This window comes from Octopus sinensis, linkage group LG4, assembly GCF_006345805.1.
Source record: "Octopus sinensis linkage group LG4, ASM634580v1, whole genome shotgun sequence".
NCBI classification, from domain to species: domain Eukaryota; kingdom Metazoa; phylum Mollusca; class Cephalopoda; order Octopoda; family Octopodidae; genus Octopus; species Octopus sinensis.
The window spans coordinates 108,778,338-108,802,405 of NC_043000.1; the positions used below are offsets into that span (position 1 = coordinate 108,778,338).

At 36.6% G+C, this 24,068-nt stretch overlaps 1 protein-coding gene across 3 annotated transcripts in view; it reads right to left on the reverse strand.

Moving 5' to 3' along the window:
* Positions 1–23,806, reverse strand: part of LOC115210264 (adenylyl cyclase-associated protein 1) — a 132,008-nt gene extending 108,202 nt beyond the window's left edge. The window contains exon 1 of one of the 3 annotated variants that reach the window (XM_029778751.2): positions 23,655–23,806. Coding sequence is in view for 2 of the 3 variants with exons in the window: in XM_029778749.2 (XP_029634609.1) it covers positions 16,065–16,099 (35 nt within the window). In the remaining variant the exon portion in view is untranslated. Of the gene's footprint in view, positions 1–16,064; positions 16,205–21,786; positions 21,807–23,654 lie in introns of those variants that run through there. The other 2 variants (XM_036502311.1, XM_029778749.2) reach the window with 2 other exon arrangements.
* Positions 23,807–24,068: the final 262 nt, after the last annotated feature.

Here is a 24,068-nt window from a genome sequence, read left to right on the forward strand (position 1 = left end):
CCCTGCTTTTACACACATAACCAACACAGAATACTTAACCAAGTTTTTTAAATTTCCATTAATTATAGGGATTTCAGTTTTGTATTTGGTTTGATCATGTGAATTGAAATATATTTTGTTGTATCTCCTGTTGCCGTTCCTCATCTGTTTCCAAGCAAAGTAATATTTCCCCAGGGTCAGATATGTTTTCACAGAATATTGGAAATGAATGACTTTCATTTATAACAATCATCTGATGTGTCTCACACACATACACACTATATGAAGGGCTTCCTTTAGTTTCCGTCCACAAATCCATTCATAAGAGCTATAGTAGAAGAATCTTCTTGCCCAAGACACCAGGCAGTGGAACTGAACCTGAGACCATGTGACTGGGAAGCAAACTTCTTGACCATGTATCTATACTTAAATACACACCTGCACAGGTTATTGTCAGATGAATTTTAAATCATATTTTTATTTTTATTATTATCAGGTAACTTGAGATGGTTATTCAAAATATGCAGAAAGAGATGAAACAGCCAAGACAAACACGTTTGCCTGAGAAAGAAATCAGAATAAACTTCATTCCAAACTCTTGTATATACAAATATATTTAAATATACTAAATAAATAAATACAAAAAAAGCTATTTTTAACAAGAAAACAGCTTCAAAGTTTCAATTCTTTTTCCTGTTTTATATTTTATTTCTCTCCATCTGCCTTTCTTCTTCCTCACATTCCACAATATTTGTTTAACAATGTTTATTCACCATTTGATCTTGTGACTCAGGATATTTAATCCAATTACAAAAGCTATTTCTTTTTTAAACATTGACCGACCTTTTACTGGCTTCAGTCATTGGACTACAGCCATATTTATTCAATTGTTTTATGGTTGGTTTTTCATGCTAGCATAAGGTTGGAAGGGTGGAAAGATTCCAACATTTACATTTGCTTGCACCCGCATACACAGGCTCCCCATCATCATCATCTTCAGTGTTATAGCATCCACTTTCCCAATGTGTCAGACAGGATTTATCCAGCAGGATGCCCTTCCTGTCACCAACCCTCACCTGTTTCCAGACAAGATAATATCCGCCCCCACCTACCCATGGCCCAGACATGTTTTTTTCACTAAAGACTGGAAGGACACCAATTGCATAACAGAGTTACTTGTTTGCAATTACCAGGCAATCTCAATGCAAGGAGACAGTAACACACACACACACACAATAGGCTTTCAGTTCCTGTCTGACAACTTCACTGACAAAGCTTTGGTTGGCCTGGGGTGGGAACAAGTGGAGTGGGAACAAACACAGACACACACATATGACAGGTTTCCACACAGTTTCTACCAACCAGATTCCCTCACAAGGCATGCATTGGCCTGGAGCAATAGTCACCACTTGCCCAAGGTGAGGTGCAGTGAGACTGAAGCGAAAACCATACGGCCCAAGCTGCTTGACCACACAGCCATACTTATCACAGGATTTGTTTACTTTTCCCTTTTTACGCATTCAACAAATTGTTTCTACAGCTGTCCGTTTGTCACAAACCACTCCACCTTCCCATATAAGATTGTGAAACATTTTAAAAGAACAAAATAAGCAAAACTATCCAAAATTAAAGCAAAACACTAAGTCATGAGCACAATCGGGATACTTAATTGTGCTCATGACTTAGTGTTTTGCTTCTTCCATGGGTATGAGTAAGTATCTCATTTATTTCTTTGCCACATTTATCACTGACGAAGGGAGGGTTCTTACGAACTAACCCTGAAATCGGTCCGATATGGTAATAATGGAATTTTTTTTAGAAATTTCTGTCGACTTTTTTTCGAGTAGCATGCGTATTGTGAAAAATTATAAGGTTATGGACAATATGTTCAATTTCGGCATATTTGGCATTAGAAATTTTTTCGTTTGCCCTTATTTATAAGTTGTTTATATATACATATATATACATATATATATATACATACATACACACACACACAGATATATATATATATATACATACATACATATAAATATATATATATACACATATATACATATAAATATATACAAAGTATGGGGGTTTAGTTCACCGGTAATCTAAATGATTAGGTACACTAGGTAAGTGCTGTAACGGATTACCAGGGCTCCAAGGTTATAACCAAGACGGTAGTTATGCAGCCACTGCAGATTTCCGATGCAGCAGATATATAAATTGTTAAACAGGAAAGCAAACATTAAGGCAAGGCAAATATCTCGAGTCATATACAATATTATTATTATTATTATTATTATTATTATAGGAAATAATTTCTTCCTATAACAATGATATTGTATATGACTTGAGATATTGGCCTTGCCTTAATGTTTGATGTCCTGTTTAGCAATTATATAAATATTATATATATATATATATATATATATATATATATATATATATATATATATATATATATATATATATACATACTAGCAGTATCGCCCGGCGTTGCTTGGGTTTGTAAGGGAAATAACTATATAAGCATTTTTGAGAGTTATAGCAAAAAAATGCATTAAAAATGGAAAAAAAAATGATGGTAATTTTTTTTTTAAATCGTTGACTCAGTGTCTTCAAGCCATGAAGTCGTTGTTCTAAAAGAACGCTGGTCTCCTTGACAACGCTTTACGACGTTGATTTCCTTACACTCCCTTCCCCACAGCTTCACGAGGGAGGGAAGAAGGGGGAGAAGCAAATAGGTGCAGGTGTGACCATGGACGCCAACTCCGCCGCCATCGACACACGAAAAATTATGCATTAAAATGGAATAAAAAATTATGTTAAATTATTTTTAAATCATAGACTCATCGTAGACGCGCGCTAATACTCAGACGGGCTCGATATGAATCACGACTATAAGATACCCGAATTTGGTTAAACTGCACCGCAAAATGTGGGAGTAGTTAGGAATCTAAATCGTAGGAGACAGACACTCACACAACTACAGTTTTATATATATAGCTATACACACACACATATAAACAGTCATCCACTTTACTTTTTCCCCCAGCTCTCAATTCAACACTCATTGACACACTTGTCTCATAATACAGACTTTTGCATCAACTAGTTTACCATGTAGCAATATAGCTATTTCTCTCTCTCTCCTCTATTACTCTGGTCCTCTGTGATAGCTTCCAGTTCCACTTATTCGGCTCTGTAGAACAAAAAGAACAAACCAATGGAATCAACATGAGATGGGACCCTTTATAGTCTCATCACACACAAGACACTCTCTTTCGTGTGAAGGAAATAAATGGAGATGAGGTAAAGTAAAAAGTACTCTATATTCTAGCAAGGAACCAGACAACTCCTCTGGCGCTGGTGCTCTTTTGAAGCGCACCAAGAGTACACAGGAAAGTGGATGGTGTTAGGAATGCATCCAACTGTAGAAACCATGGCAAAAAAATGAAATGTTCCAGCTCAGAAAATGGTTTCCAACCCATTTAGGAGGGCAACAGTTTTGAATTTAAACTAGATTATGACACGATACAGTCTAGCATAGAAGTAGGAAAGAGAGAGAGAGAGAGAGAGAGAGAGAGAGAGAAAGAAAGAGAGAACAGTACTGCATTGTGGGCTTAAGCTGAGATTTACAGATGATTAGTAATTCTTGGAGGACTTAACTGTAGCAACGTAGAGGATGATGTTCATGTTTGCAGATGTTGAAGATGAAAATGTTTTCTAGATACAAGTGGTGACTGCATCCTTGTAGTGTTAAAGGATATGAAGCTAAACTCTGAGGTACCACAGACTTACTGGAAATGTGTAGTTCAGAAGGAGCTCTACTATATGCCACAACATTGTGATCTGACATGTTGCCAGAGGAACAAGAGATAAGTGGAGAGATTAGTAAGGAGATTAACCAAATAGACATGATTGAAGGCTTTCTTGATGGCAACAGTTTTAATCTGGGCACAATCATGCATAGCAACACGATTGAGAAGGTTGTTCAGCAACCAAATGGTTTCGGACAAGACCCAAGACTGACCAATGCCTCGTGAGTGAATTTGGGCAATGGAAACTGAATGGAAGCCTGTTGTGTGTATATCTATATATATATATATATGAGTGTGTGTGTGTGTAAATCTTTGTGTTTACCTCCCACCACAGCTTGACTGAAACAAGCAAAAGATAAATTTGGGAGTGAAGATACAAAAGCAAGTGATATAGGGTCTGTAGATCTGGTTTTTACAAACATGTATGTGTGTGTGTGTGAAAGAGAGACAGAAAGACATCATGTGAAAATAAGGAAGTACACATGCACTTAAGAAGAGGGCGACTGTTTTCAAAAATGTTCCTGTTATGGTTCACAAGAAAATACATAAGATTTCACATACATAGATTACACACTGGAATGATGAGTAAATGGAGAAAAAATATTTATAATATATGATGATGATGATGATAATGATGATGATGATAAATAGCTGAACCTAAATACAAATAGTCAAGATATTCACTATGTTCTGGCATGAAATAAATGAACAATACATCATTGCAAAATACAGAAATAACTGAAGAGATGAACTTACTAGAGGAAAGAAATTCAGCCGAGCTGCTGGTTGTTGTCAATGAATGAAGAGGCATGAGAATGAGTAGCAAAATGTATGGGCTGAGAACAGCTGGTGATGAAAATACTCAAAAAAGGCTATTCCAACAAAAGTGAACACATCAACATACACACATAGCTTACTGGTGAGTTAATTGTAAAGATATTGCAGTTGGAGTGGTTGTTGTGGGTGGGTGGTGGTAATTGTTGCTGATAGGTGATGATGCTTCAGCTATTGTTGATGTTCTAAGCCATATTAAAGTTTCAAATAAACATCACATACCAACAATATATATATATATATATATATATATATATATATATACACACACACACACACACACATATGTGTGTATATGATTTCTTATTTCGGCAACGATATATACAGCAGTAGGTTCATGCCCTTCTCAAGGGCATTAGTAATGCCAGTGAAGTGACTTGGCATCATGAGGAATTGAAATGCAATGCTGAGAGATAAAACGTCATAAGTTTGAAATCAGAACTGAAAAAGAACAATATGAATAGAGTTTTAATAAAGTATTTGGCCTGTTGCTTTACCATTTCTGCCAACTCACTGCTTTGTCTAGTTGATAGACTTACAAAGAATAATAATAATACTAATCATCATTTAATGTCCACTTTCCATGCTGGCATGGGTTAATAATAATCATCCTTTCTATTATAGGCAGAAGGCCTGAAATTTTGGGGGAGGAGTTAGTCAATTACATTGACTCCAGTATTCAACTGGTACTTATTCTATCAACCCTGAAAGGACAAAAGACAAGGACACCCTTGGTGGAACTTGAACACGGAATGTAAAGCGGGATGAAATGTTACAAAGCATTCTGCCTGGTGCGCTAATAATCCTGCCAGGTCATCACCTAATGAATGATAATCCTTTCTACTAAAGGTACAAGGCCTGAAAATTTGCGGGGAGAGGACTAGTCGATTACATCGACCCCAATATTTCACTGGTGCTTTATTTAATGACCCCGAAAGGATGAAAGGCAAAGTCAACCTTGACGAAATTTGAACTCAAAACAAAGACAGCAAAATGTTGCCAAGCATTTCACTCGGTGTGCTAATGATTCTGCCAGCTTGCTGTCTTAATAATAATAATAATGCTTATAATTTTGGTACAAGGCCAGCAATTTTGAGGGGAGGGGTTTAGTCAATGCCATTGATTTTTGACTGGTGTTTTATTTTACTGAACCCAAAATGAAAAGTAGTGTTGAGTGTGGTCGTATTTGAATTCAGAGTCCAAGCCATGCCAGCATGGAAGATGGAGATTAAATGATGATGATGATGATTTGGGTAAATAACCAGAATGAATAATCACGAGATTCTTTCCAACACTTACCATATTGGCTAACGGTTTTACAAATAATAAAAGAAGAATTCTTTCTATCATAGACACAAAGCCTGGAATTTGAGGGGGAAGGGGGCTAGTTGACTAAATTGACCCCAGTGCTCAGCTGGTACTTATTTTAATGACGCTGAAAGGATGAAAGGCAAAACAGACTTTGCTGGGATTTGAACTTAGAGTTTAAAGAGTCACAATAAATTACCTCTTTGCATTTTTATCTGACATGCTAACAATTCTGTCAGCTCATGGCCTAACAAAATAGCTGGACTATTAAAGTTCAGCTTTAAATTGGCCCGACTCATATTGATGGTAATGAAGGCCAACTGCCTTTAGGCGTGAAAAAAACATCTTTCTGACAGAGTATGTTGCAGGGACTCCAAGCAAGAGGAAACCACAAACAGGATTTGGTAAATAGCTGAGGAAAGGATTTTAGTAAGATTAAATGCATATTATTCAGTTGAATCAATTATCAGTCAGCATGTGTTAGCTGGATCAGTAATTAAGGTACTAAATAGTTTAGCTTATTACATAAATGCAAACACACTTATTATTCGTTGGCATGACAACTTCAAAGAAGCTATGTTTGGCCACTCAGATTAAAGAAGTCTGGGAGTTAATAAACATTTAATCAACAATCATTAGTCTGACAAAATATCAAAATGTCTGACTTCATTTTTTTTTTCTGCCAAAATTAATTCCACGTGGGCAAAATCCTTTGGGTGGGAGGTGATTCCCCCCACCCTTCATGCACATGTAAACATTTTCACAGTTCACAGCTGTTATGTCTAGAGTACTCACATGTGACGCACATTCATCACATTTTCATTTCCACGGAAAGTCTCAAGCAAAGACATTGCATCAAGCTTGGTGATTCTCAGGCTGAAACCATGCAGAAGATTCTGCAGGCCTTTGGTGATGATGCCATGGGCAGAACAACTCAGAACAACTGTGTTGAGAGCAAGGCATGCTCAGACAGGCCAGTCACAAGCTGAAACAAGGAACCAGTTGAGAAGGTTTGGCAAATAGTCATGGAAGACCATCGTGTAACAATCCCTGAAATTGCTCACAAAGTGGAAAGAAGCAGAGGATAAGTGCATTCCATTTTAACAGAAGATTTGTGCATGTGGAGAGTGTCTGCAGAATTAGTCTCCAAAGAGCTGGCAGAGCAGCATAAACAATTCCATATTGAAATCACACAGGACATGATGGCTCATGCAAACCATGATCAAGACTTCATGAAGGCCATCATCACTGGTGATGAGACATGGGTTTATGGTCTCTTGTCGCCTTACTGGCACTTGTGCCAGTAGCACATGAAAAAACATTTGAGCGAGGTCATTGCCAGTGCTGCTGGACTGGCTCCTGTGCAGGTGGTACGTAAAAAACACCATTTGAGTGTAGCCGTTGCCAGTACCAGCAGACTGGCCCTCGTGCCGGTGGCACGTAAAAGCACCCACTACACTCTCGGAGTGGTTGGCATTAGGAAGGGCATCTAGCTGTAGAAACACTGCCAGATCAGATTGGAGTCTGGTGCAGCCATCTGGCTTGCCAGTCCTCTGTCAAATCGTCCAACCACTAAGCATTTTGTCTGAAACAGAAAAGGATTCTGCCAGCTAACTATTTAGATTTTTATAAAATCCCAGTTAAGGGTCTTTTGTCTTGCAGGGTACATGGTGACTCTCTTGGTGGTGTTGCCACATAAAAAGCACCCAGTGCCCTCAGTAAAGTGGTTGATGTTAGGAAGAGCATCCAGCTGTAGAAACCATGCTAGAACAGAAAATGGAAGTTGGTGCAACTCTAAACCTTGCCAGCATTTGTGAACTTGTCCAACCCATGCCAGCATGGAAAACAGACATTAAATGATGATGATGATGATGTATTGATAAATGAAGAACATCATAAACTTTTAAGATTCTTTCAGTATTTCTTTAGTTCCAAAATTTCAAATTTATAAGTGTTTCGTAAAATAAAATCAGGACTGAGATGATCACGTGGGGAAGGGGTGGGTGGGCGCAAAACAAACTGAAATAAAAATAAATTAAAAAAAGAAAAGAAGTTTTATCTATTATAATTTATAAGGGAATTTTAGTTCTAAATAAATAAATTTATTCAATTTCAAACATACTTTTGATTTTGCTTATAAAACAGATTAGTTTTCTAAACTGTAAATTCAAAATTGAAAAAAAAAAAATAATAACTAAAAATCCCACTTCCCTTGTGTATGTGTGTTTACACACATCTGTGCATATGTGAATCAGATATACACTCAAAGACATCCATACATAAGTGAAACACACAATTAGACACACACACAAAACTGAACGTCACAAAGCATATAAAATGTGCATCAGACCATGGAAGTGTTATTAAATAGGCAAATTTAATATTTCAATTAGCCACAGTAAACATCATCTAACAGTCTGTTAGCAGCTAGAGGCTAAGTAGAAAGCTGTTCTGAGAGGTGGCAACCACTGAAATATCAACAGTTTCATTAATCTAATACTGCTTCCCATCTGTTCCATCCCTGACATCTGCCAAAAACTTCCCTTAAATATCCTGCCAAACTTTCTCCTCTATCTCTCTTCAAATTGATGAGGGATTCAAGGCAAGCTGTATTTAATTAGCCTTAATTTTTCTAATTTACAAATTTTCACATGATTGACTTTTTCTTTTTCTTTCATTAAACAGAAAATACATCAAGTAAACAGATACACAAGAGCCTTCTCAAAAATTAAACACACAAGATTCTACAGCTGAAATTTTAAGCTTTATTATTATTATTTTGATTCTTTGGTATTTATGATAGAGGAGGGGGTGAGTGGTGAAAAGTATTTTAGAAAGTTATTCAATGTTAAATGCTTGTCGATAAAAGCAAATTCAACGTGTGATGCTCATCAACTTCTTAATCCCAAGAGATTACCTCAAAAGCAACTTTTACATTTCTTACTATGTTAATCAAATTACATCAACCACTTTAAAATGGTTTTGACTATTTGGACTGATTTCACATGTATACATATACTCTTTCTCTCTCTTTTTACATTAAATGTGTGCGGATGGTCATCTAAGAACCTATAAATCAGAAAAATTAGCCACACATCTGTCTGTTAACTGAGTGGCCACATTAATCAAAGTATACAATATTATTGATTCCATTACAGCTGATTTCACCAATTACTTTCACACAAGATAGGAGCTGAGCTTCAGGGACAGTAGGTGTATGAAAAGTAGTTTTCCATACTTATCATCCCTGAAGAGCACATGGGTTGGATAGTTTGACTCAGTTACCAATATCTGATGGAAAACTTTGAGATCAATTGTAATGGATCTATAATATCGTATACTTTGACTACAGACAGCAAAAAATTTAGTGTACAGGTAGGTGTTCATCAAGGATCACTTCTCAGACCCCTCTTGCTTATCATTGTCCTCCAGGCCAAAACAGAGCTATTTAAAACTGGCTGTCCTTGGGAGTTCCTCTACACTGATGACCTTGTTCTTATTGCTGAAATGCAACAAGAACGCTAAGAAATTTCAAGGAAACAACGTCTAGAATCAAAAGGACCAAAGTCCTAGTAAGTTGGAAAACAGACAAATCACAGAATCCTTTAGAGCAATGGCCTTGCTTGGTATATAAAAAAGGTGTTGGCAGAAACTCCATACAGTGTACCTGGTGCAAGCTATGGACACACAAGAGGTGCAGTAATATCACAGGAAGATTAACATGGCAGATGCACAGGTACAATAAACACGAGGACTCCCCCAAATGTCCTGGAGTATCCTTAGAAGTAGTGAATAGTTTACAATACTTAGGCGACAAAGTTAGTAGCGGAGGAGGAAGCACTGAAAGTTGCTGGAATAAGGACAGGTTGAGCAAAGTTCAGAGAGCTGCTACTTTTGTTGGTAACAAAGAGCCTCTTCCTCAGAGTGAAAGGCAGACTGTATGATGCCTGTGTATGAATAGCTTTGCTACATAGTATTGGGACATGGGATGTGACTACTGAGGACATGTAAAAGCTTGAAAGAAGTGAAGTCAGCATGCTCCATTGGGTGGGTAATATCAGTGTGCATATACAATAGGGTGTAAGTGACTTGAGAGAAAAATTGGGTAAAAGAGGCATCAGATATAGTGTGCAAGAGATAAGATTGTGCTGGTATGGTCGTGCGATGCATGTGGATGAGGACAGCTGCATAAAAAGTACTGATCTCTAATTGAGGATGGAACATGCAAAAAGAGCAGACCCAGGAAGACATGGGCTGAAGTGATGAGAGAGGATCTTTAGACATTATGAACTGAAATTTCTGGTGATGTGCTGTGTCAAGCCTAGTAAAATTTGGACCATCTATACATACAAACACATCACTGTCAGCTGAGAGATCCCTGTCCTGCAGGCTTGTACACTCTGCAGAGTGCTTGATATTAGGAAACTATATCAAAGCAAACAACTGGAGCTTGGAGAGCTCTTTGGCTGGCAAGCTCCAGTCAAACCATCCAACCCATGCCAGCATGGAAAATAGACATTAACAGCCATCACATGATGCCATGACTAGTGTAAACCCACATACATACAAATGTTAGATTATTTTCAGTTTATGTCAACCAAATCCACTTACAAGGTTTTGGTTGCCCAGGGGCTATAGTAGAAGACATGTGCCCAAGGTGTTGTGCAGTGGAACTGAACCTAAAACCACATAGTTGGGAAGCAAGCTTCTAAGCCATACAGCCATGCCTGAACACATTCATGTAAAATAATATCAGTGTGTAAAGAGGAGCAGTAAGAAACTAACGACCATTCTTGGGAATAGGAAAAACTAAAGAAAAAATAACGAGGTCTTTAATTGCAGACATAATCAGCTTTTTGTTACGAACACTAAATAAACGAATATCAAGATATAAATAAACTAACAAATCATAAAGAAGATGAGAAAAGTGAGACAAACTAGCTGAGAATATAAACTGACATCACAGATGGAAATTTTAAATTTATATATACAGCTTTAATTGTATAATTTATTTTAAATCAGATTTTAATTTTATTGGAACACAGACATTAACTGATGATGATGTCACAAATCCCACCCGTTTTTATAATCAGCCATGTAGGCCATATGCAAATATAACCATGTGTGTATGTGCGTGTTTACCTTTTGTTTGTCACAGGACTGTGACTATCCTAGGGCACTGCCTTGAAGTGTTTAGTGGAACAGATAAACCCCTCTACTCATTTTTATTATAATTATTTTTGTTGTTCAAGCCTGGCACTTATTCTATCAGTCTCTTTTGCCAAACTACTAAGTTACAGGGATTCAAACAAACCAACACTGATTGTTAAGCAGTTGTGGGAAACACACACATACCCACACATACACAAAAGGCCCTTATAGAGGTTGTGTCTGACAAAATTTGCTCACAAGGCATTGTTTGGCCCAGGGCTTCAGAAGCCATGCAGTGGTATTGAACCCAAAACCAATGGTTACAAACCGAGCTTTTTAACCATACAGCCATACCTGCATATAATGAGAGAGATTACATGTTTTAAACAATCAAATGTACTTCGGTCCAATAAATGACCAACAGAGTGGCCACAGCAAAATACATGAGATTTGGCTCATGTAAAGTCACAATGAAAAGAGACGAAAGTTTATTACTATATAAGAATAAGAATAACAAAATGGTGTAGTTACAAGGTACGATATATAAATAGTAAACAGGTAGGATTTGAACTCAACCAAGACACATCTCTAACATTAATACTACTATTGTTACACATTATAAATCTGCCTGAATGATCATCATCTACATGTTTGCCCTCTCCATGCTAGTATGGGTTAGTCAGCACTTCTTGGGGCAACATTTTACAGCTATGTGCCCTTGCTACTGTCAATTTTTGCTTATTCACAGTAAGGCACTTTGTACCATATTTTCACCTGTTGAACTAATGAGCTGCTAGACTTTTTGTCAATGCGGTATGGAAACCATAACACTACTACCCAAATGGTGACACTGAATTTTATATATGTATATACATACCACAGACTCCTGTCGTTAAACGACATATGAGGGGCTGGCAATTTCTTGCTGAACAACCACATATGATTTGTTTGTAGCAATCAAATGTTTGTGTTCACATAAGCTCAGTCCCTCCATCAAATCGACATTACCTGTACAGGTGCACAATGTAATACATGTCAGATGACAAAATGATTGCAGAGCAATGTAAAATGAAGTGCTTTGCCCAACAACACAACGCCCAGTTTGGGAATCGAACCCACCATCTCACAATCACAAGCACAACACCCTAACCACTAAGCCACACACACACACCACCTGATGAGAGATAAAGTCCTCAAAACAGAATGTAGTAGAGGACTGGTTATGAGGTAAAATCATGCATATTTCCTTGATTTCCTTCGTACCTACATTTTATTTTGTCACTTTATAGGCTTGTATCAATGTTATAATTATTAGGTTGTCAAGAAAGTTCTTGTGGAATTTTTAATTTTGGTTTTAAAAAATGTATTTTTAAATTAATTCTCGTTAAATTACTTTGACTTTATATATCATTTTAAAGCCCGTTTTTCACTATCTAATCGTGTTACTCTTTTTCTTTTTCTCTGGCCATCAGAGAATTTCTTTGATCACACAGTACCTTCACTGATCTAAAACAAGAAATAGTGACGAAGGCCTGTGACTAGTTCCAAGGTCACCTGGAGCTGTGATTGAGTCAGACTGACTGAATCTGTCATGAAAACAAACTGACCCAAATTTGATGAAAATATCTCAAAAAAATAAAAACACTTATTCTTTCTCCTGAGACAGTCATCATTCAAATGAATACCAGCCACACATTTATATCTGTGGACTTTGTCTTTATCTCTTTCACCTCTTGTACCAAACATTATCTGAATTAAAACCTGTTACCAAAAGACAATTAACTGTTATTATCAGGTTTCTAATTTGACACTTTTCCTACAGATAGCTGTGAATCTAATTAACATACAAATGACAAAGAGGATTGTCAGAATGTCTACATTTATCAGACTGTGCCCAAGTACAAACTGGTCAGTCACTAAAGTCAGTGATTTGTGAGACTGTCTGGTCGAGGTGGCTATCAGTGAAGATTATATTTAATATACATTAATTACTAAACCTTCCCTAGTAACCCACTGAATTACTAATATACTATTGTAGTTTTATAGGTTACTAAATGCCATTATATATATTAAATAGTTGTGAGGTTAAGAAGTTAACTTCACAACTATGTGGTTCCAGGTTCAATCCCACATGCAGTACCTTGGGCAATTTCCATCTATAATAGCCCTAAGCTTTGTGAAAGGATTTGGTAGATGGAAACCAAAAGAAGACCATCATGTGTGTGTCCTCGTCCTGACACCACCCCCACTCACTCATTTCCAGCTACCGCTGCCTGGAATAGAATGTGCAACAACATGAGATAGTTGTCTCCATAGTACTCAATCCTAGACAAATGCATTCAGGATAATCATGTCAAGACCCGTCCTTGCGGTGATGTTATCTATCGATCTCTTAGGGTGCTGGAGCCTGGGGCAGTCATCTGCTTTGCCTATCCTCAGTCAAATCGTCCAACCCATGCTAGCATGGAAAGCAGACGTTAGATGATGATGATGATGATGATATGACAAGCTTCTTTCAGTTTTCATCAGCCAAATTCACCCACAAGGTTTTGGTCAACCTGGGACTGCAGTAGAAGACATATTGTCCAAGGTACTGTGCAATGGGATTGAAGCCCAGACCACACAGCCAAGACTGAACCTAGAGTTTTAATTCTACATTCTGTCACTAGATTTAATTCTACATTCATACACAAAATTTATGCTAACAATTTCTCAAATGCAGGTTTCAAAATTAGAGGAGGTTTGCAGGGGGTGAATGGAAGTAAAACAAGAAGTTGAAGCAGCAGCAGCACAGCCTTATACTTGGGAACAGTTAATATCTGTGTTAATAAGAGCTCCTTTTTGTTTCAGTCATTGGACTATGGTCATGCCGGGGCATTACCTTGAAGGGCTTCATTGAACAAATCAACCCCAGGACTTATTTTAAAGGCTTGTACTTATTCTGTCAGTCTCTTTTGCTGAAATCCTAAGTTACAGGAACATAAACAAACCAACACCAATTGTTAAGTGATGGTGGAGGAACAAATACAAATACACACGCATACACGTGACAGGCTTCCATGCAATTTCCATCTCCTAAATTCATTCACAAGATCAGTTGAGGGTTATAGTAGAAGAGACCTGCTCAAAGTACAGCACACAGTGGAACTTAACCTGAAACTTCATAGTTGCAAAGCAAGCTTCAAATTTTCAAGCTTTTTTGTTTTTTCAGAAAAAGAAAAGACCAACAAAACGTTTAATGTTTAGCAACATACAAAACAGTATATAGATAGAAATATATATAAAATATGTGAAAAACTATATGGCTAAATTTTCAGAAATACAGAAATTGGCAACACAAATACATCTCACAGGATGACTGGGAGAAACTGAAAACTTATTGACAATGAATACACCTTGTCCTCAGAAAAGACCCTTTCTATCATAGGCACAAGGCCTGAAATTTTGAGGGAGGGGGGCTAGTTGATTACATCAACCCTGGTGCTCAACAAGTATTTATTTTATCAACCCCAAAAAGTGAAGGGCAAAGTCAATCTTGGCAGAATCTGAATTCAGGATGTGAAGAGACAAAATGCCACTGAGCGTTTTGCCCCGTATGCTAATGATTATGCCAACCCACTGTTATAATAATAATTATTCTTTCTACTAAAGGATAAGGCGATTACTTTGATCCCAGTGATTGACTGGTACTTGATTTATCAACCCAGAAATGATGAACGGCAAAGTTTTGAGCTTGGCGAAATTTGAACTTACTAAGCATTTCATCTCGTGCTTATGACTCTACTAGTGGAGGCGCAATGGCCCAGTGGTTAGGGCAGCGGACTCGCGGTCTTAGGATCGCGGTTTCGATTCCCAGACCGGGCGTTGTGAGTGTTTATTGAGCGAAAGCACCTAAAGCTCCACGAGGCTCCGACAGGGGATGGTGGTGATCCCTGCTGTACTCTTTCACCACAACTTTCTCTCACTCTTACTTCCTGTTTCTGTTGTACCTGTATTTCAAAAGGGCCAGCCTTGTCACTCTGTGTCACGCTGAATATCCCCGAGAACTACGTTAAGGGTACACGTGTCTGTGGAGTGCTCAGCCACTTACACGTTAATTTTACGAGCAGGCTGTTCCATTGATTCGGATCAACCGGAACCCTCGTCGTCGTAACCGACGGAGAAAAGAGGAGAGAGAGAGAGAGAATGACTCTACTAACATTGCTACTTGGATGGGTTTTTTTTTTTTGAGATTGGTACTTGGATGTTGAATGTCTCCCATGATAATTAACAGTTTGTTAATTTAACAGCCAAGTATCAAAGCTTATAATGTGTGGAAAGAGACCCTGTGGGATTTCTGACAGCAGGCTATTGTCCGCTCTCACAGAATCTACCAAAGCAAACAAGACTGAGCGCTCTGAGAAGTAAAACAATAATAATAAACAATGTAAAAGCAGGGAACTGGCAGAAACATTAGCACGCTGGGCGGAATGCTTAGCAGTATTTCGTTTGTCTTTATGTTCTGAGTTCAAATTCTGCCACGGTCGACTTTGCCTTTTATCCTTTTGGGGTCGATAAATTAAGTACCAGTTGTGTATTGAGGTCGATCTAATCGACTGGCTCCCTCCCCCAAAATTTTGGGCCTTGTGCCTAGAGTAGAAAAGAATAAACAATGTAACTCTAAAAGAACTGGAGAAACTCTCAAAATGCAAAGATCTGGAACCTGAAGGCAAAAACAGTTCATCATAAAAGGTACTTTGGGTGTGATTAAAAAAATGTAGACAGATAACCAAAAGCCCAGAACTTACCGATACACACAGCTTTCAGAAAATAGCACTGCTAGGTACCACACACATTTTATTCAATGCAATAAAAAACATCCAAACTACAGCACATACCAAAGGCACACACAGCTGCAATCAGTAATGCAGTGAAAGCACACAGTAAAAATAACACTACTGTAATAATAATAATAATAATAATAAGTGTAGAGGCACCAACCTGAAAACTTTACCGAAAGAGAAACAAGAGAACATTCTATGCTGTACTTGACCCAACTGAGTCAACAAAGCCTCAAAGAGCTGTTCTAGACAGACCAATCCCACGTCATTGTGGAAAGGAAATGTCAAATGAGAATTGTTAGATTATTTTTTATCACTTCTTCACCATATGTTGCAGAGAGAGAGAGAGAGAGAGAGAGAGAGGGGAAGAAAAGTAGGTGTGTGTGTGTGTGTGTGAATGGAGTAGATAGGCTTTTGTTTTTCTACAAAACAACTCTACTTATTATTTGAGGATGAAGGTGCAGGAGCATAATTCATGTTGTGTGAAAATATAAAACTGTATAACCACCATTACACAAGAAATAAACAACAGATGAAGTACATATTTAAAGAGGGTTGTATATATATATATAGGTGCAGGCATGGTTGTGGTTAAGAAGCTCAGTTTGCAACCATATCATTTTGGGTTCAATCCCATTGCAGCACTGTAGGTGTCTCCAACCACAGCCCTGAACCAACCAATGCCTTGCAAAGAAATTTGGTAGACAGAAGAAACTAAGTGGAAGCTTGTCATATATCATCATCATCCTTTAACATCGCTATTCCATGTTGGTATGGGTTGGACTAGACATGTGTTCATGTGTGTGTGTCCCTGCTTGACAATCGGTGCTAAGTAGTTTACATTCCCTTAACTTAGCAGTTCAGTGAAAGAAACCAATGGAATAAGAAGCAAACTTTAACTCCTTTGATACTGACCCCTATTTTAAAATCATCCAAAAACCTTCTTCCCTCAAAATTTCTTGTTAATTTTTGTTACAAACACCAGCTTAATAATGAAAGCCATTTTGATAAATTTTTCATTATTTAAAAAATCAATTGAAACAAAAGCAGGATATTTTAATATAAATATGGCAATGGCCCTCATGCCAGTGGCACGTAAAAAGTACCATTCGAGTGTGGTCGATGCCAGTACAGCCTGACTAATCTCATATCGGTGGCACATAAAAAGCACCCACTTTGCTCTTGGAGTGGTTGGCGTTAGGAAGGGCATCCAGCTGCAGAAACCTTGCCAGATCAGACTGGAGCCTGGTGCAGCCTTCTGGCTTGCCGGTCCTCAGTCAAACGATCCAACCCTTGCCAGCATGGAAAGCAGACGTTAAACTGCGATGATGATGAAAAGTGTTGAAAAAGAAGACATGTTTGACTTCAAGGCAACCCAACAAGTGAAACCAGTAAAAGATAAAGATACAAAATCACCAAACTAAGATTTTTTTTTTAAGGGGTACAGGAAGAAGGTCAAAGGTTAGAAACCAAACGAGAATGCCATTCTACAAAGAGATGGTGAGGTATCATTTAATCTGAACTAAAATACTTCTAAAAGAAATATGAAAGATATAAAAGGCAAAACTCACCAGTGTCAGCAATATTTTCCCTTGTTTGTTTCTTAACTACATTTGTCTTAGTCCTTGCATAGCTACAGATTTTTTTTATTTATTGTCTTAACTCTAATTCTAGATATGACAATGCTCCCAGGAGGTGAGTCAGGTGATTTATTTTGTTTTGTAAATTAAGATGCTTAAAGCCTGGTGAATCAAGAGATTTCATTGACAAGACAATTATGAAACTGTTCAAGCATGAAATAAGAATCTTGACATGAATGCTGGTTGAGAGAGGGAGGGGGGAGAGAGTGATGTATGCTAATGTATGATGTGGCAGTTGACTGATCACATCACAGGTTGTTGTATGTAGGTGTCAGAGACGGTGAGGTATCATGCCATCACTATTTTAATGTCCACTTTTTCATGTTTGTGCAGGTTGGACGAAGCTTGAGACATTTACTACAACTGGATGCCCATCCTGTTGCCAACTGTCTCCTGATTCCAAAAGCAAGGTAATATTTCCTCATGGCCTGGCACACTTTTGCAAGAATATTGGAACTGAAAAAGGCACTGCTTTTATGACAATGGCATGCTTACAACAATCATGCAAAGTCAAAACAAAGAGTCACAATCACACACACACACACATATATATATATATAAAACAGGCTTCTTTCAGTTTCTGTCAATGAAATCCACTCACAAGACTTTGGTCAACTTGGTGCCACAGTAAAAGACACATGCTCATATGAGTTCAAAATTAAGTAGCTCTGAGCAAGATAACTCTTCTTGTATGAAGAAGAACAAAATATAACTTGCCCTGTAAGGAATTTACCAGTGATACCCACTTATAAAACTAAACATGGATGGTAAACTTAATCTGGCCTGATTGAACACTACCTGGCGCTCAATGGGTGGTTTTAGTAAAGTGGCAGAGTTAATTATGTTGCAAGCATTGAGGACTAGGTGTCCAGTTTGAGGACATCAAAATCTTCCTTCCTCTCCAACCTGTCTTGGAGACCCTGCAAAATGGAGGGAGGAGGAGTCATGGACACAGTCCTTCGTCCAGTCACAAACCATAAAACATAATTGAAATTATTTTATATTGCAAAAAAAAAAAACGTTCTCATCATCAAGAAACAATATATAGAACATTTGGTAGAATTTCAGAACAGCTGTCCTTTGCTGTATATCCCATAACTTATGGGAAAGGAAAACGGCTCGAAAGGGATGGGAGATGAAAATATTGGGCAAAATGGAAAAAAAAAAAATATATATATATATATATATATAAGATTAGTTATTTGCGTTGTCTGAAACACGGGAACTATTTTTAAATGTGCGGTGAGTGGGATGGCAAGAGAGAAAAAAAATAACTACCCTTTCTTTGACTCACAAGGTATGGGACTTCAAGGCAAAACTATTTCAAAATAAATAAAAGAGATCGATTAACCACATATACACAGAGTATGGAAACCTCTACGTGTGACAAAGAACACGAATAAGTCTTATTGCTGAAACGAAAAGTAGGGAGACGACAACATAAGAAAGCCCCTAAAAATAAAAACAGTAACCTGAAAAGAGTTGAAATGGAATAGTCATAGCAAGTAATGTAATACGAATAAATAATTAGGGCAGATGAGACGTATTTCAAAACTAACGTCGATATCATTGTTTTATCACTGTTACACATTGTATATCAGTTACACATTGTATATCAGTTCAAGTAAGCCTTCATATCTCCTTCAACCTTCGTTCTGGTTCAGAATATTTACGAATACTTATTACACACAGCACAATATCTCCTCCCCTTCATACTGAAGACAATTTTAATTCCGTATAACAAAACAAAATGTGCCAACAAAAAAATAAATTCCTGTATTGTTTTCTTGCATAAGCCAAATACCGTCCATGCAATAACTATATTTATAATGATATGGAGTAAAAGTGCATTTAGTTGCGTGTCAACAGAAAACACTGATTATATCTAATTACATACACGATGTAGCATAATTACACAAAAGATAACTTGAAAAAAAAACCCAAAAAAAAACGAATCGACACAAAACACGTAAGATTGTATTACTCAAAATATATAACAGTTTCTATTAATAAGAAAAAAGTTCGCTTTAAAAGTTCTGGTGATCTTTCCAAGATTAAAATATGAAAAAGAAAAGAGTGTGGTGGGGGGGGGAGAAATACTAAGTTTCTGCAAATATACAAGGTTAAGACCTCGTTTATATTATGCGTGTGTGTGTGTGTATATGTATATATATATATATATATATATATATGATGGATTCTCTTGTGAACGACAAATGAGGGTTCAGTAAAATAAAGCATATTTTATCATATATATATATATATATATATATATATAAACAAGAAGATACAAGAATTTTCAAGAATTTCAACTGGGCCACAACTCTAAATATACAAATAATATATATTTCATTGCATACCTAGTTACATATTATTTAATATAATGTATCAAATACATTATGAATAGATTTGTAATGTATATTATACACTAAACATGTTATCCAACATTCGAAACAGAACGTCACCTTAAATAATTATTAAAAGACTATCAGAGTAGAGAGGAGACATACATACGGTCAAAAGAACTGCCAACAACTGAATGGAAATGATTTTCTCGTCTCCAAAGGATTCTTTCCTCTATCTTGCTCCAACTAATCAATGACCCCTTTCTTTTGCATATAAAAGTGGTTTAATAAAACAACAAAGGAAATAACAATCCGTAGATCGGAAAACGAAAGTAGAGAAGTAGTAGTAGTAGTGAGAGAAAGAGGGAGACAAAGAGACACAGAGAGAGAGGGGGGAGTGGGATATTTAACCGGTGCCGGTTGCAGTAAAAGATTAGCACCGGATTATCATTACAAAGATGTAAATATTTATTCGTTGTTGAATAATTGAATTGGAGTTTTTGAGAAATCATCTTTGAAGCATTATTATGTTTTCAGTCAGTGGCAGAGGAAGGGGCTCACAAAAATATGGTGTACGAAAATAGGGGTCATAAATTAGGGTTCAGCCGCTTCATGTTGTTGAACTACTAGCATCACTTGTACAAATACCAATAATAATGATGATTTTTTTATTTGCCACAGAGACATTGATGAGGAGGATATCAAAAGCGCGGGGGGGGGGGGTTACAAAAAATGTGGAGAAAGAAAAAGAAAAGGAGAGAAAGATCTACAAAATATGTAAACACATGAATAATAATCTTTTCTTCTATAAGCACAAGGCCTGAAATTTTTGAAGTACGGGATTCGTCGATTACATCAACCCCAGTATTCAGCTGGTATTTATTTTATCGACCCCGAAAGGATGAAAGTCGACCTTAGAACGTAAAAGCCGGAAGAAATGTTGCTAAATATTTGTCCAGTAAGCTAACAATTCTGAGCAAAGGACATTATTTCACTGTTATGGGAAAATCGAACACGGTGATAGAAATATGCCTTTTAAGTATCTCGATCATTTTCTATTTCCTACGAAGACAACAAATAAAACATTTCGGTACAAAATTTTTTTTAAATAAGACAGGTGAAATAACAAATAAAAATAAATACATAAGAACATGAAGAGAATAAAAAAATTAACAATAGGACGAGATCTGTTTAAGAAATTTAAATTTAATACTGAACTTAAAGCAAGGCAGATAGTCACAAGGCCAACTTTGAAGAGGAGAGTGGTTATAGTTTGATTATAACGACCCCCCAGTACTAGACATACTTTATTTAATTGATCACCCCCCCTCTCCCAAAAGAGATGAAAGGCTAGGTTGATCTTGGTGGGATTTGAACTCAGAATGTAAAGGACCATAACTACTTACAATAAACTATTTTGTCCGGAATTTTACTTTCCAAAGTAGTAGTAGTAGTTCTGTAATGGAGATACTAATGAACATGCTAACACTTGCTTACATTAAACAAGGTCATAGTTTTGAGTGAGGGTGTAGTTAAACATCATAGGATTTGAATTCAGAATAATTACTTATATGGAAATTAAATAAAACGATGAAGCATAGTCTTCTAATGAGTAGGCCACATGTTTCCTACACCAAAACAAATTTAACAATAAAGTATCGGTAATTGCGCTTTATATAACGAAATTAAATTTTAAACCCACTTTCATACATTAACATAAAGGGCAAATTACATGACTATTGTCGTTACAAAATGTTTCTTTACAATTTCTTAATTTATTTATTTATCTTCCTATCCTAGATACAGTGACGTGAACAGTGACTCTCACTAAATATTTTCTACGGAATGTTTATTCCTAAATAAACAATTTACTCGAAAATATTTGAGTTGAACGAACCCCATTTTCAGTATTGATTATTTTCCTCTTTATACAAGGCACTGAAATTAGAGAATTACAGAAGGTGGAGGTAGAAGAATGGCTGAGGTAGATCTCAGATTTGTTCAATGTTGGAAGTTTAAACGAAAGGTAACAGTAGAAAGGAATGCAGCCCTCATTTGTCCCTAGAAATTTAAACAGATTCAAAACATAAATTAACGACTTATTTATTACATAATCTTCAAGGAATTTTTAATTGGAATATATAAACTGGCAATTAAAAGAAGTACTGCTATATATCAACTAATTATAAATGGAGTTATTATTCACGTTATTAAAGAGGATAAAAATAACATGACGACCACCACAACCGCTGTGATCATCAGACATAGTAACATCATTGTACTGACAAGTGGTACACATTCTTTTAAAGATATTTGACAACCAAGGAGTGGGTGTGAAGAGGCAACTGGGTTACGCTAGATAAAAGAAACGAAGTGAGGAAATATAAAGGTTGTTAAAAAGGAAATAAGAAATAAAAAAGAGGGAATGAGGTGGAATTTCGATGATGATTTCCATGTTCATGGTTGGTAAAAGTGGTAGAAATAACCATATTTGGAAACGAAGAAAACGACGAGTTTGAATAAAAAAAATAAGACTATGTGGCGGTCATGTGTTTCGAAAAGAGGGTAGGCAATGAATTTGATGATGTCAAGTGGGAGCAGGTTCTTCCAAATGGAACGAAGAATGCATTTAAGATACACATACTTAAATCGATCAGATTTAAGAGTGAACTTTGATCTCAGTGAACTTACGGTCAGACTACAAGGTCCATCGCCATCAATGTTAGCGTTCATATATATACACATTCACGATTGTCAAAACATTTATAGATATATAAACATTATATAAACCGCCTAAGATGAATATATATGCATTATATATATATATATATATAAGCAGATTGTGACGAATATATTATATTAAGCCTTTTTTCGTCCATATGATCGAAGTTTGAGTCCTAAAGGATATACCGAAAGAATGCCAATTATATTCATGAAGAGAATAAATCATGTTTAATGGAAATAAATTTATTGAAGTTTAAAAGAAAACAAAATACATTTCAAATAAAGATCTTTTTCATTCATTCACGAAATGTATTATATTTCATTTTTCTTCTCGTCTTTCTCGTTATGATTACAGTTTATCAATAGAGAAGGCATTTTTTTCTTTCCTCCTTTTCTTCAGAGGATAAAGAAAACATTTCATCCGATCTATACGGACAAGCATTATATATATATATATATGTGTGTGTGTGTGTGTGTGGTAGGACTAGATTTTTGTGCGTCAAAATGTTCGTGTTGCACATCGAATTCATTGACACACAAATTTACTGAGCAACTTGCATCAACAGTGAAATATTGACGCATAACAATATTAGATGAAAACAAATTATGTTTATTATAACAGACTGTTAACGATATAATTAGGGTTTGATGTTTTTTTTCCCCAGTTACAATGCCTTTTCGTTCCGAGACCAAGTCACTTGCCAAGCAAGTTCAGCATTGATTATATATATATATATATAAATATATATATATATATATATATATATATATATATATATATATATATATATTTCTCCTTTAACAATAAAATAGATTCAAAAGACAACTGCGGGAAGGGGTAAAACGACAACAAACAATAAAAGGAGAGTCTGTGTTTCATTGAATATATATATATAAATGAAGTGGGAGGGAGGTAGTAAAGAAAGAAGATTTGCAGAAAGTAGACAAATGAAATCTATAAACTCATGTATCAGACATGAAAACATAGAAAGACTATATACAAAAAATAATCTAAGTTAAAAGGTTTCCAGAACAACTTACTTTGGCCAAAAACAATCGCGGTTCAAACCCGGTCGGTGTGCTCTGATGGAGGGCGTGGCTGACCGGAAACTGGGAGGGGGGAATTTAATTTCATAGCTTCCGGTTCCGGGTAAACGAAAGCGCGATTTCGTATACTCTGAGGTCAATTTTACCTTTCATCCTTTCGCGGGGGTCGATAAAATAAAGCACCAGTAGACAACTGGGGCCGATGTAATCGTCTGTTCCCTCCCCTTAAAATTTCAGGCTTTGTGCCGATAGCAGAAAGAATTCTTCTTCATATAATTATTATTATCGGATTGTGTTGTGACGTCAGCAACTGTAGCAGTAGACACAAGTGTTTCGACTTTCGAGAACTTAGTCAGAAGGAAAGAACGCAATTCTTTACTGAGATCACTGACTGACATGGAATGGGGA